This window comes from Giraffa tippelskirchi, chromosome 7 (assembly GCF_054371585.1).
Source record: "Giraffa tippelskirchi isolate mGirTip1 chromosome 7, T2T-mGirTip1v1.2.pri, whole genome shotgun sequence".
In the NCBI taxonomy this organism is placed as follows: domain Eukaryota; kingdom Metazoa; phylum Chordata; class Mammalia; order Artiodactyla; family Giraffidae; genus Giraffa; species Giraffa tippelskirchi.
In genome coordinates this window covers 139918564-139931901 of record NC_137281.1, presented here as the reverse complement: position 1 = coordinate 139931901, position 13338 = coordinate 139918564, and the positions used below count along the sequence as shown (strand labels likewise).

The following is a 13338-nucleotide window of genomic DNA, read 5'->3' as shown; positions in this document are numbered from 1 at the left end:
CATCTTCAACTAAAATATCCAAAAGTATCTTCAAAGAGAAAAGGGGAAAAAATTGTCTTACTGTTACCAAGGACCTTTTCAGTGCAGACATGGAATTTGTCAAACCAGATGAGCTTTCATCTCACAGAGTGTATTTGCTTACTCTATGCTAATTGGTGGTGGTTAAATTTCTGCACAGTTGCTCAACCAGATCTGAAGGTGGATTTCCCTTCCCTGGCTCCTTTTCACAGACTTAAGAGTTGTTTTTCCCAGCATTGACAATCATCTGGTCCTTAAAGCCCCAGTGCCTCAGTTATTTAAACAGTTAAGGGAATGTTTTAAACTTTATACAAGGACCTCAGAGAATGTTAAAACTTTATACAAGGACCAAGACTTCAAATGCATTCCTGGGGTAGTTCTACAGTGCCAGTCTTTATCCTAGACCAGCCTTCATCTTCTAGGGACTTGCTGGCTGCTCCTTCTTCTGTCTCCCACCTGCTACTGAAAGCTCCTTTTTAATTATTTGTTGAAACAGTGATTCCATTTTCCCTTCCCTTCATCCATTTTTGCCTTCTGCCTTTTTATGTTTTATTGTGTGAACAGCATTATGTTCACAGCCTGCTGCTTCTAAAAAGAGGAAAAATGGAAACAACTCCCACGTCCACAATCCAGAACTGATTAATCTATTTGTAAAATACCATGGCACTATTAAAATGACGTGGTAAATGAATTTTCAGTCTCATGGAAGGATATTTGTATTCTGCTATGTGAAGAAAAAGAAAAAGCTGTTAAGAAAACTGTTTGTTATGCATGCCTATATGCATATATAGAAAATGGTCTGAATACTCTTAGAATACAGTTGTAATTGTAGTTCTCCTTCAGTTGAAAGATTTGGGGTATGTGTGTGTTGTGAATGTGTGTTTTCATTTGCCTGTGTGTGTTCTCTGATTTTTCTACATTGAACGTGGCCTTGCTTTTATAATAAGAAAATCTGTGCTTAGAAACATTGGGCAAATTCTTGCCTGTTTTACAAATGTTAGTTGTTTATGACCCTGCAGAGGCATAAAGTAACCTCACCAGTAGAAAGAAACACAAGCTAGTCAGTCTTTAGGACTTTAAATGAAAGTCCTAAAATCTTAACCAGTTCTTTTATTAAGAGCCTGCTCTCTGGTGTTATCTATTCCTTCTGCTTAGTCCTCAATGGAATCACTTAACTTTCAGCTTGCCAGGATGAATTTTCTTTACCACCTTCCAATCACTAGCATTGTGCAAGGATTCAGGTGGCATAGAGCATTAGGGGAGGGCATGGTAAGAAGGATTTTGGACCAAGAACATACTAGATATTATTAGCCTCTGATGTGATGAATGACACACGAATAAAGTAAGCGAGCTCTTATGTTCTAAACTTCGCTTAACAGACACACAATCCTGCAGGTGCTTCTTGCCTTGATTTAGGAGACTTTTCAATAAAACCCACCTTCTGGAAGATGTAACCAGCTGCAAGATTTACAGGTGTCTCTAGTTTTAAAGAGTGCTTGTCAGGATTAGTCCCAGACTTTCATCTTATTTGTATTTGTTCCCCTAGAGAAAGGGGAACTATCATTTTAGTTTTAAGGACAAGGTGAAGGGAAGTTAGTGTGAAACAAAAATGGAAATAAAAAATAGGGGGTTGGCCCAAAAAAGGATCGCGTGGGCCATTCCATCCCAGCTTACTCATAACTGGGTATTTGGGACACCACAAGGAAGATTCTTGGAGAAGGTCTTCAAATTAGAGAGGAAAAAAATCACGTGAAATGAGCAAGCCTTGGCATTTGAGGCTGATCAGTGTGGGATTTCAGTGTTAGTATTTAAGAGGAGTATATGTTCAGTTTACCTGTTTTTGTTTATAAAGAAAAGTGTCTGAATGAAAACATACCTAGAAATGTAATGGTCAAAAGTACTTTATCAAAAAAGAAAGTACTTTATCTAAGAGAAAATAGCAGAAATAAGATGAACCAGAGAGAAGTATTTACTTATAATTGTCAGCTAAAATATAGTCCTTTTTTTTTTCTTTTTTTTTTGCTGCTCCATGTGGTGTGTGGGATCTTAGCTCCCTGACCAGGGGTTGAACCTAGGCCCACTGCAGTGAAACCACTGGACAATCAGGGAATTCCCTTAAAACATATTCTTAATCTCTATGCTTCCTTCTTATGATTCTTCTAGAAGTTACTCCCAACTGGCTTCCGGAGAAAACTTGAGTTTCTTTTATTGTCAGAAGACCTCCCAAGTGACATCTCAGAGGACATCCTCAAGGTGAGAGAGAGCCCCAGCTCTGTCTGCCCAGGGATACAGTCACTCAAGAAGCTCAGCTTTCATGGATCCAGCAGAAACAAGTCCTCAGAATGTTGGCTGTTCACTTTTCTCAGGCCAGAGCATGGGGAGGCCCCTTAAAGGAAATTTAGAGCTAGGGAAATCTTACTAATTGTAGACTTCCTAGAAGTGTTTTGGCCAGAAGTACTAAGTATAGCTCCGGAGAAGGAAATGGCAACCCACTCCAGTAGTCTTGCCTGGAAAAATCCCATAGACAGGAAAAAAAAAAAAAAATCCTTTTTCTGTAACAAGTGCACTGAATATGTTATAGTTAATCCTCACAACCACCTTCTGGGAGCAGATTCAGAATCTTAACTAGATCTGTCCTTTAGTGCATAAGGGATGCTCTCAGCCTTAATTCTTATTTTCTTCATGACCTGGCCACCAGCTAATGAAAGACATATTTACAGTAGGATTTAAGGTAGGGACTTTCACTAGGACTCAAGGTCCTTTGACCGTCTCGGAGGCAGGTAATGAAGAAGTATCCCTGAGCACCACCCACAGGAATGAAGAGTGGGAAATAACCTACCAAACAAATTATAGGTTCCAGAGATCTTGCCTTTTAAAGACTTACAGTCTAGTGAGGGAAGAAGGAAATACACACAAAGCACAATTATGTACTAAACCATATGGTACTGAGCCCCATAAAGAGGGAGAGTTGTGTGGGTTGGAGGTACTGGGGAAGGTTTTATGGAAAGATAAAAAATGAGTTGTATCTGCAATGTTATGTGGCAACCTGGATAGGAGGGGAGTTTGGGGAAGATTGGATACGTGTATATGAATGGCTGAGTCCCTTTGCTGTCCACCTGAAACTATCATAACATTGTTAATCTGCTATACTCTAATATAAAATAAAAAGTTAAGAAAAAAAAAAGAATAGGCTGTGTCTGAAATCTTGCTTGGGATTTAGATCAAGGGTTAAAAACTAGTCTGTAGTATTCTTTTAAAAATTGAATTTAAATGCCTTGAGATGGGTACAGGGTCTTATAAAAATTTGTTACCTGGTCTGTGAGCTTGCAGTCCCTGATTTAGTGTGGCAGTGTACATTTCAGGGGCAATTGGGATAGGGGTGTGAATAAACTAGCTTGAGCATGGAGGCCTTGGGCAAATCTCTCTTTGCCTCAACCCCCTAGTTGGAGGACAACTTCAAAATGAGGATAATAGTAGTGTCTTCTCCCTAAGGTGATTTTAAGTATTAATTTTTCTGTGTAAAGAGCCTGGCACATGGTAATGACTACAGAAATGTTTGCTAGTGCTACTATTGTATATATCCATGCATTTATACACTGAAAAGAGGGGAACATCGAGGCCTATAAGTGATAACATTCTGGACATACTGCCCTGCTCTTTCTTCATCCTCTATTTAGGAGCTGTATGCGGTCTTAGCACAAGACAGAGTGGACCCTGTGCTTGATGGAAACCTGAGGCAGGAGAGCTGGCCCCCTCGGCTCAGCTCAGAAGCTCTCTCTGTGCTCTGGGATCTCTTGAGGGAGGCCCCCCAGGTCGCACAGGCCCTGCTGGAGCTCCTGCTTGGGGAGGTTGATGGTGCGGGCCTCCGAGGCTGGCCTCTGCAGAAAGCACTGGTGGATCTCATTCGAAAGGCACTGCGAGCTTTGCGGGGCCCTGCAGCCGTGCCCCCGGGGACAGTCGATGCCATCTATGGAGCCTTGCGGACACTGCGCTGCCCTGCAGAGCCGCTCGGGGCTGAGCTGCGTCTCCTGTGTGAGGAGCTGCTGGAGGCCTGCAGGTTGGAGGGGAGTCCCCTACGGGAGGAGCGGCTGCTGGGCTGCCTGCTGCACAAGGCCGGGCTGGACCTGGTGTCCCTGTACGGCCACACCTATGCAGAGAAGGCCACACCCTCGGGAAAAGGTGTGTCCCTGCACTGCTTCTCCTGTGTTGCCAATTCCATCCTGTCCAACCCCGCTGAATCCCTGCCTTCCATGTTGCTCTGGAAACCTAATGGGAGAAGCTAAGCAAAAATGGGCAAGGGTTCTGTAAAAATGGGCATCTGTGCTTTGAAAGCACGGATTTTGTAGTCCAAGATGGAGTGATGGGGAAAAATTGATACACTAGCAGGAAAAAGGTGGCGCTAATGGGAAAGAATCCACCTGCCAATGCAGGAGCCACAAAAGTCACAGGTTCAATCCCTGGGTTGGGAAAATCCCCTGGAGAAGGAAATGACAACCCATTCCAATATTCTTGCCTGGGAAATCCCATGGACAGAGGAGCCTGGTCAGGGGAGCCACGGGGTTGCAAAGAGTTAGACACGACTGATCAATTGAGCACACACACTGAGAGAAGAAAAGAGTCTTTAAGATAGAAGTGTAAAAAACCTGGTGTAACTTTTTGAAGGAGTGAACTTTCATATCAGTTGGGCTGTCTGTTTTCATTTTCAGTCCCACCGGATCCTCTTGATCCTGAGCGGGCAATGCTAGCCTTGTTCTCCAATCCTGACCCAGCCCATGCTTGGAAAGTGGCCTATTTCTATTGCCTGAGCAACAGCAAGCACTTCCTCGAGCAGATCCTGGTAAGTCAAACTCAGTGATTCTCCATCACACAAGTACCCAGGGATCCTTTTCAGGTTTTTTTCATTCCTCCTTTCTTGCCCATTCATCTGTCCAATGCAAAGCAGTTTAATTAGTGGTAAGTCATCTAGTTTGTGTCCATCTCACAGTTCCAGAAGGCTCTGAGAACCATTATCATTCATATTTAGAATTGCCAGCATTTCATTTCATATCTGTCCTTGGGCAGGTATGTGTAAGCTTTCTGGAGGGTGTGAGGAAGAAGAGACAGTGGCAGCAACATGTTGCCTGATTGACAGGGGAATCTAATTACTCTAACCTTCTTCCAGATTGCAGCTTAGCTCCAGTTTAAGTCAACAGGTATTTATTAACTTAGTCTATGTGCTACATCCTATGCTAGGATCTTGGGGTACAACAGAAGTCAGTCTCTGCCTTCAAGAAGCTTACAATCTAGCATTTTTGTAAACATTTTGTAAACAACTGGCCACTTGTGGCGTTGTTAGAAACCTCCCTTCTAAACGGAAAAGCTTCTCACCCTGATGCGCAGCAAGTCCTCTAGCCATCTCCTTTGGCTTCCAGGTGACAGCACTCACCCTACTGAAGGAGGAAGACTTCCCAAGTCTTGGCTGCCTGCTCAATAGAGAATTCAGGCCTCTCAGCAGACTGCTTGTGCTCCTGGGCTGGACACACTGCCAGAGCCTAGCGTCAGCCAAGAGCCTGCTCCAGACACTCCACGGGACCCAGGTAACTCACTCTGCTGCCCAAGCTCCTCCAGAAATGTGTGTGGTGAGGCTTTGGGCTGGGGCAGGGTCCTGAAGTAGGTCACAGCCTCTGACCCCAGGTGCCTGAGTCAGCATCTCTTTCTTCTCCTGTATCATTGCAGGACCAAGGCTGTGATAAGCTCCTGAGGGATGCCTGCGATGGGCTGTGGGCTCACCTGGAGGTCCTGGAGTGGTGTGTGCAGCAGAGCAGGTATGGTTCTGTACCACCAGCCCCCTTCCCACGACTGGGCACACTTGACCCCACGCTCTTTGCATGTGGCCTTTTCAAGACATCTTCCCCATAAATGTCTTGAGCTGACAGTATTGACCCACAACAAGTAGTTTTTCCAGCTGTTAAACTAGGAAATATAAATAGTGATGATCTTCACTAAAGCCACGAGGTCATAACTAGAGGATAATTTAAGGATGATAATGATAACAAGAACAAAAGCTTGTGTTTCCTGAGCTCTTACTGTATACCAGGGATTGCTTTAAGCCCTTTATATAATGATTTCACTTAAGCTTGACCCTAATCCTGTGAGATAGACACCAATGTTATCCTCATTTTAAAGGTGGGGCCCCTGGAGCCCAGAGGTGTTAAGTAACATGCCTAGAGTCACACAGCTTTTGGGTATGGTCCACATCCTTAGCTGCATGTTATCTTACATCACGTTTTTTATTCAACAACTGCCTGTTGAAATGTGTGTGAGGCCCTGTGTTTTCCTGATGATTTAGCCTTAGTCTTCCCTAGATCCAGGTTCCTATTTTGTTCCTCACCCACTTTACCAGCACTTCTGAAGTCGAGTAGGCAGAGGGGGAAGTAGCGAGGGGCCCTGACTCAAAGAAAAGCAGAGAAGCTCCTGTTGGATCTCAGCTAGGAAGGTTACAGAAATTAGGAAGCTTAATCTGTGGGCCCTTTTTAGAGTCTGCTGAGCACAAAGGCCCTTCCTAGATCCTTTCTAGGCAAGTAAAAAGCTGGTTTGATAGAAGTCCTCCCCTGAGGGTAAACAAATGCTATCCTCTGTCACGGACCATCTGAAATTTAGTGCTTGGGGAAGTGAAACTTGTGGTATTACAAGCCAGAGAGAAAGAATAAGAGGAAACGGAGACGGGTCTTTTTCCAAGCAATTCTTTAAACTGTCTCCCCTTCCATCCTTCCAACTTTTACTTTCAGCAACCCCACACCAAAGAGAGATCTCTTGTGTCATTTACATGGTGGAGACAGCCACTCAGTGCTCTACTCTCTCCATCACCTTACCAACCTTCCAGCCCTCACGGAGGAAGATGTTCTCAAGCTCCTACAGAAGGTGCCAGCCAAGGACCCCCAGCAAGAGCATGGTGAGTTGGCAAAGGAATGACCTAGGCAGGGTTCCCCCCAGGAAAGTATTACACGTGTTTCTTTCAGCACAAGATTTATTTAGCATGATTGCTGGGATCTGTCAAGATGGGTGGTCCAGCAAGTACCTTCTAAATTAGTGCTATTTGCCCCAATCAGATTATGAGACGTAGGGACATCCTCCCCTTTCTAGGTGCTGCTGCTGCTAAGTCGCTTCAGTCGTGTCCGACTCTGTGCGACCCCATAAACGGCAGCCCACCAGGCTCCGCTGTCCCTGGGATTCTCCAGGCAAGAACACTGGAGTGGGTTGCCATTTCCTTCTCCAATGCATGAAAGTGAAAAGGGAAAGTGAAGTCGCTCCGTCGTGTCTGACTCTTCACGACCCCATGGACTGCAGCCTACCAGGCTCCTCCGTCCATGGGATTTTCCAGGCAAGAGTACTGGAGTGGGGTGCCATCGCCTTCTCCGCTTTCTAGGTGAGGCCCAAGGAATCCTATGAGAACAATCCCATAGGGAGCCAGCTCAGGAACCACACGCATACCCTCATTCCATAGAATTAGGAACTGCCCTCTGAACTGACAGCATTGTCACTGGCCGTATTTATGCCAGTTCTTGGTGAGTCTCCATGCTCTATAAGCTATCTCATAGCACATTTTGTGCCTGCCTTCCCTCCCGTATCTTCTTCATAGTCATTGAACAGGTAGAATTTTTCTCTTAGATTCTTTTTCAAACTTTTTTAGAGTTTTTCTTTTCAAAGAAAGATTTGCCTTAAACAATAACAAAGCCTTACTTTAACCTTAGATCTTTGCTGTAAATTCAGAACCCTGGTAGCAAACTCTTTCTTTCTGCTCACAAAAATCATACGATAGGGTGGTCTCAATCTACTACCCAGGCCAGGGACCTTACCTTTGAGAGAAACATTTTCATATGGCAGTAGATGTCGTTCAGCCTAGATATTGCTTTGATTTACTTTTTAAAATTAATTTTTATTGGGGCATAATTACTTTACAATGTTATGTTAGTTTCTGCTTTACAGCAAAGTGAGTCAGCTATCTGTATACATATATCCCCTCTTTTTTGGATTTCCTTGCCATTTAGGTAAGCACGGAGCATTGAGTAGAGTTCCCTGTGCTCTACAGTAGGTTCTCATTGGTGCTGTTTTGTCACTTAGTCATGTCCACCTCCTTTGTGACCCCATGGACTATAGCCCACCAGGCTCCTCTGTCCGTGGGATTTCCCCAGGCAAGAATACTGGAGTGGGTTGCCATTTCCTTCTCTAGGAGGTTCTCATTAGTTACCTATTTTATACATAGTATCACTAGTGTATATACATCAATCCCAATCTCCCAATTCATCCCGCCCCACCATTTACTTTTTTAAAAGACCTACCACTAACTGTACAACTAGTGTTACTACATCCCATTTTTCTTTTTTTTTTTTTAGAAATGTAGGCAACTTTAGCAGATTTCCTAAAAGAACTGGAACTCTATTTTCCACATACAGGTACAAAAATCTTCCAAAGAAGCATTTGAATTCTGTCACAGGACACACCCAGATCTTAAACTTGGAAGAGGCAAAAGAGGAGTGATAATAGGGCTGGACTAGGATGAGGCAGGGCTTCCCTGGTAGCTCAGCTGGTAAAGAATCCGCCTGCAGTGCAGGAGACACCAGTTCGATTCCTGGGTCGAAAAGATCCTCTGGAGAAGGGATAAGCTACCCACTTCAATATTCTTGGGCTTCCCTGGTGGCTCAGAGGGTAAAGAATCTGTCTGCAATGAGGGAGATATGGATTCAATCCCTTGGTTGGGAAGACCCCCTGGAGGAGGGCATGGCAACCCACCCCAGTATTCTTGCCTGGAAGATCCCCATGGACAGAGGAGCCTGGCAGTCTACAGTCCATGGGATCTCAAAGAGTCGGACACAACTGAGCGTGTCACACAGCACAGGGTGAGGCAAGAGTGGCTTCTGGCACAACAATGTTGGAGCCACTCCCTCTCTGGGTGCTTGCAAGTCCTGGCTCTGGGCAGTAATGCCATGAGGAGGTCAAGGCCATAGAACAATATTGACCTTGTTCTGTTTATTACCCTGACCTTGGCAAGGCCGAGCTTCTAAGAAGTGATCACTAGGAAACCTGTAAGGGGCTTGTTTCAACATTGTAATAGCAAAGCATCCCAAACTACTCCAGCGTCCCTTGAGGAATATGCCTAGACACAGGTTTCATATGGTAGAACTATATGCAGCTAGCAGAGATTTAGTTTATAAAGAAACATAATCCAGTGCTTATGCTCTAAGGGATTTGTAAGAAGTAGAAAAAGTGAATCGTATACAAAATATTGTTACATTCAACTTAAACACATACACTTGTACACAAAAGTATGAAAGGGGTTCAACCAGAATGTAACAGTGGTTGTGTTTAGCTGGTAGGATTGTGGGTGATATTTTTTTTCTTCTTTTTGCTTTATTTCTTTGAACAGGTTGTACTTCTTCTATGGAAATAATTTGGGCTAGATTAAGATGTTTAGAGATTCTGTAAAGATTATGGGACCCTGCCTCCTAAGTTCAAAACAAATTTTTAATAAAAAATTATAAATTATTAAGCAAGTGTAAAGGAATCTCAACAGTTTGTATTTTTTCCCATGATGTCTGCTACAGGGCTTTCCTAAAAATATCAGGTTTTTTTTTTTTTTTTTTTTAGTTTTGGTTACCTTTGCTTTCTTGTTTCTGGATCTAAACACATTTTAAGCCTCCTCTTGGATAATGCGGCATTCTAAAAGCAGACTAAACGTTTAAGTGTTAATTTTTTAAAAAAGGAAAAATAAGTATTTTAAGAAATGCAAGGGGGAAACTTATTAAATAGCCAGGAGACCTGGGTTAACAGACATGTAGAGAAGAGGTTGGTGGGGGAAAAGGAAACAGGGGAACTGGACATTGTTGTTGAGCAGGAAACAAGACCCAGAAGAGACACCCATCACACTGCCCGAAAAGAAAGAGGGTGAGAACACTTAGGGGACTAGTAGCTCTGTATCTCTGTGCTTCCGCCCCGAGTGCAGCCCTGGCCTAAAAAGAGCAGCCCTGAAGTTCTGCCTGTTTCTCTCTGCAATTCAGATTCAGCTGATGCCCCAGTCCCCGCACACCAGAGCCGGAGTCAGAACCTGACTCTCTACCGGAGCTTCTGTGCCATGAAGTACGCCATCTATGCCCTGTGCGTCAGCTCACACCAGCACTCCCAGTGCCAGCAGTGCAAAGACGGTCCCTCTGAGGACCTGGCCTCGGTTGTGGAGCCCGTGAACGATCCTCTCCCCTCCCCAGGTACAGCGCCGCCCTCACCCCTTCCCCGGCAGAAGCTGGGCACAACCTGCCTCAGGAGGCTCTTTGCGTGGGAACACTTTTCCACCGGGATTGGAAGGTGGCCTTTTATTATGCCCATGATTAATTTCTTCCATTTATCAGCCTCCATGAATCAAAGGGACAGGGAGAAAGCAAGTGATTTGTATAACTTCTCAGAGTCTGATCTCCTAATACAATGTTTTCCAAATGCTTTTTTTTTAACTCAATCCACAGTAGGTAGTATTTCACATCACTCCAGTTTGTACGTAGGTACATAATTTGTGCTTTTATGTGTATGTACATATGTGACGTAAACTGAAAGAGGGCTGCCCTGGTGGCTCAGTGGTAAAGAATCTGCCTGCCAATGCAGGAGATGCATGTGCGATCCCTGAGTCAGGAAGATCCCCTGGAGAAGGAAATGGCAACCCACTCCAGTATTCTTGCCTAAGAAATCCCACGGACAGGAGCCTGGTGGGCTACAGTCCTTGGGGATCACCAAAGAGACACAACTTAGCAACTAAACAACAACAAAACTGAAATAAGTTTTAAGAAACATTGCTTACCCTTCCAAACAGAGCACACTCCAGATTATTTTTCTGTTTTATTTCGTTTTTTCAAATGCAGCTAAGTCAGTGTCATGGGTCACAGCCTACAGTTTGAAAGAATCTTCTGTCCTATTCCCTCCCATTTTTCTTAATAACTTGCAACTCCTTACCTTGCCTTCCGTGACTAGTGTTCAGATATCTCTCCCTTGCAGCTTTGGAATAGACCTTCATCTCTGAGCGTGGTTATTTTTGACCAGTGAGTATGTCTTAAGCGATCTGGGTAGCCTGTGGTCACCTGTAGTGTAACAGTGAGTGAAAATGGGGAATGAGGGATAAGGAGTCTCCAGGCTGCCTTCATTGTAGGAACTGAAATATGGAGAGCTTCTCCAAGATGAGGAATAATGTAATTTCAAAAAGCAGAAACAAAATTATGAGTGCTCAGTCAGCTGCATTTTTAGTTAAGGGAACAAAATCTTTCTACAAATCTTGAAGACATGGCTCAGCAGTCTCATTTTTCTGACTGTAACCACGGTTCCCTGAGTCTTTACAAAGAAAGAAAAGAGTTAAAGTTGGGGGAGTGTTTGAGTCTGGCAAGTGCTGTTTCTAATGTTTGCATTTTTTCTCTTTCCTTCTCCTTCTCTGGCTTCTTCTCTTACCCACACTGCTTCAGGTGCTTCAGATCTCTTCTCAACGTACCTGGCCAGGTGTCAACAGTATCTGTGCAGTATTCCTGACTCTCTGCGCCTGGAACTTCTAGAAAACATCTTCTCATTGCTCTTCATCACCTCTGCCGATCTTCACCCAGAGCCTCACCTGCCCGAGGACTACGCTGAGGATGATGATGTTGAGGGGAAGGGCCCGCTGGGTTTGAGGTCCCCATCAGAGAGCCCTCAGCACATAGCACAGCCTGAGAGGAGGTCAGAACAGGGTGCCCTGGGCACCACCAGGAGCCTGGCCTACACAGTTCCAAGCTGTCCAAAGCCAGAGCCAAAAGACAGTTCCCGGGAGCGTCACGGGCACAGCTTTTTGGACCTAAAGCACTTTACGAGCGGTGTCAGTGGGTTCCTGGCTGATGAATTTTCGATAGGGGCCTTCCTCAGGCTGCTCCAGGAGCAGCTGGATGAGCTGAGCAGCCACGGCCCTCCTGAGAAGCCAAAGCTGCTGGAAGGCCAGAGCGGCTCAGGCAGCAGAGATGGACTGCAGGGTCGCCTACACCAGTTCTCCAAGTTTCTCTCGGAGGCCCAATGGAGGTACAAGGTGGTGACCAGCATCCAGGGCTCAGGTGAGAGGAGATAACAGAAAGGGAGGAGGGAGAAAAATCTCGGGAATATGGGAGAGAGCTAGGAGTGCATAGAGCCAACTAGCTCCAGGCACATCACCAGAGCCACCCCTGTCAGAACTCGAGGACTGTTCCATGGCTTACAGTCCAGTTCAGATCTTCCCTGTTATTACCCCAGGAGGTGGACCAACTCAAAACTAGTCACCCTCGAAGGGAGGAGGGGCAGTATAGGAGTAGGGGAGTGAGAGGTACAAACAGCTAGGTATAAAATAAGCTACAAGGATATATTGTACAACACAGGGAATAGGGCCAACATTTATAACTATAAATGGAATATAACCTTTAAAAACTGTGAATCACTATATTGTGCAATACTAACATACAATATTACATTATATGTTATATATAACCTGTAACTTATATAATATTGTACACCTGTAACATATAATACTGTACAGCAGCAGTGATACATCAATTAGAAAAAAAAATTGGTCACCCTCCCATATGACCCACTGGGTTTGCTGTTTCAGAGGAACAACCCTCCCGAAGATACCGACCCATCACCACTCGGCACCCCAGTCTCCGCCGGGGTCGTCGGACAAGAAGGAGCCGGGCAGGTAATCTGAAGAGCTCTCCCCCTGCCTCCATCCCACGCACTAGGCAGGTGGTGTATTGCTGCTTGTCTAATATTCTTAAAGCAGTCAAGCAATTCTTAAAGTATCTTTTTTTCTAAATTGTTATTAATTTATTTGACTATGCTAGGTCTTAGGGGTGGCATGTGGGATCTAGTTCCCTGACGAGGGATCCAGCCTGGGCCCCCTGCACTAGCCACTGGACTACCCAAAGACAAAGTATCTTAGAGCAATTCCAGATAAAGTACAAACAAAAGTGGTCTAAGATTATCCTAATCCCACTCCCCTAAAATAACCCTTGCTTATAGTTTTCTTCCAGAAATTCTCTATGCAATGTAAGCATATATATCATTTTAGATATATGTGCCTAAAATTGCTGCAGTTGTGTCCACCTGTGTAATCCTATGGACCACAGCCCTCCAGTCTCCTCTGTCCATGGGATTCTCCAGGAAAGAATACTCGACTGGGTTGCCATGCCCTCCTCCAGGGGATCTTCCCAACCCAGGGATCAAACTTGTATCTCTTGCATCTCCTACATTGGCAGGCAGGTTCTTTACCACTAGCACCACCTGGGAAGATATATAGATGCATTGTTACTATATATAGAG

At 44.7% G+C, this 13338-nt stretch overlaps 2 protein-coding genes across 3 annotated transcripts in view; one reads left to right on the top strand and one right to left on the bottom strand.

The window, feature by feature from the left end:
- LOC145514751 (zinc finger FYVE domain-containing protein 26-like) overlaps nt 1-13338 on the top strand; it is a 37343-nt gene that overhangs the window by 3997 nt on the left and 20008 nt on the right. For both annotated transcript variants that reach the window (XM_081513451.1, XM_081513452.1), the window contains exons 4-12: nt 2182-2271; nt 3696-4197; nt 4725-4855; nt 5430-5594; nt 5734-5822; nt 6786-6949; nt 10053-10256; nt 11490-12101; nt 12629-12715. In XM_081513451.1, the coding sequence (XP_081369577.1) occupies nt 2182-2271; nt 3696-4197; nt 4725-4855; nt 5430-5594; nt 5734-5822; nt 6786-6949; nt 10053-10256; nt 11490-12101; nt 12629-12715 (2044 nt within the window). The remainder of the gene's footprint in view (nt 1-2181; nt 2272-3695; nt 4198-4724; nt 4856-5429; nt 5595-5733; nt 5823-6785; nt 6950-10052; nt 10257-11489; nt 12102-12628; nt 12716-13338) is intronic.
- The window catches only part of LOC145514760 (DNA repair protein RAD51 homolog 2-like), a 44540-nt gene continuing 40822 nt past the window's right edge, over nt 9621-13338 (bottom strand). The window contains exon 5 of the mRNA XM_081513493.1: nt 9621-11114. Coding sequence (XP_081369619.1) covers nt 11004-11114 — 111 coding nt within the window. The 3' untranslated portion in view covers nt 9621-11003. The remainder of the gene's footprint in view (nt 11115-13338) is intronic.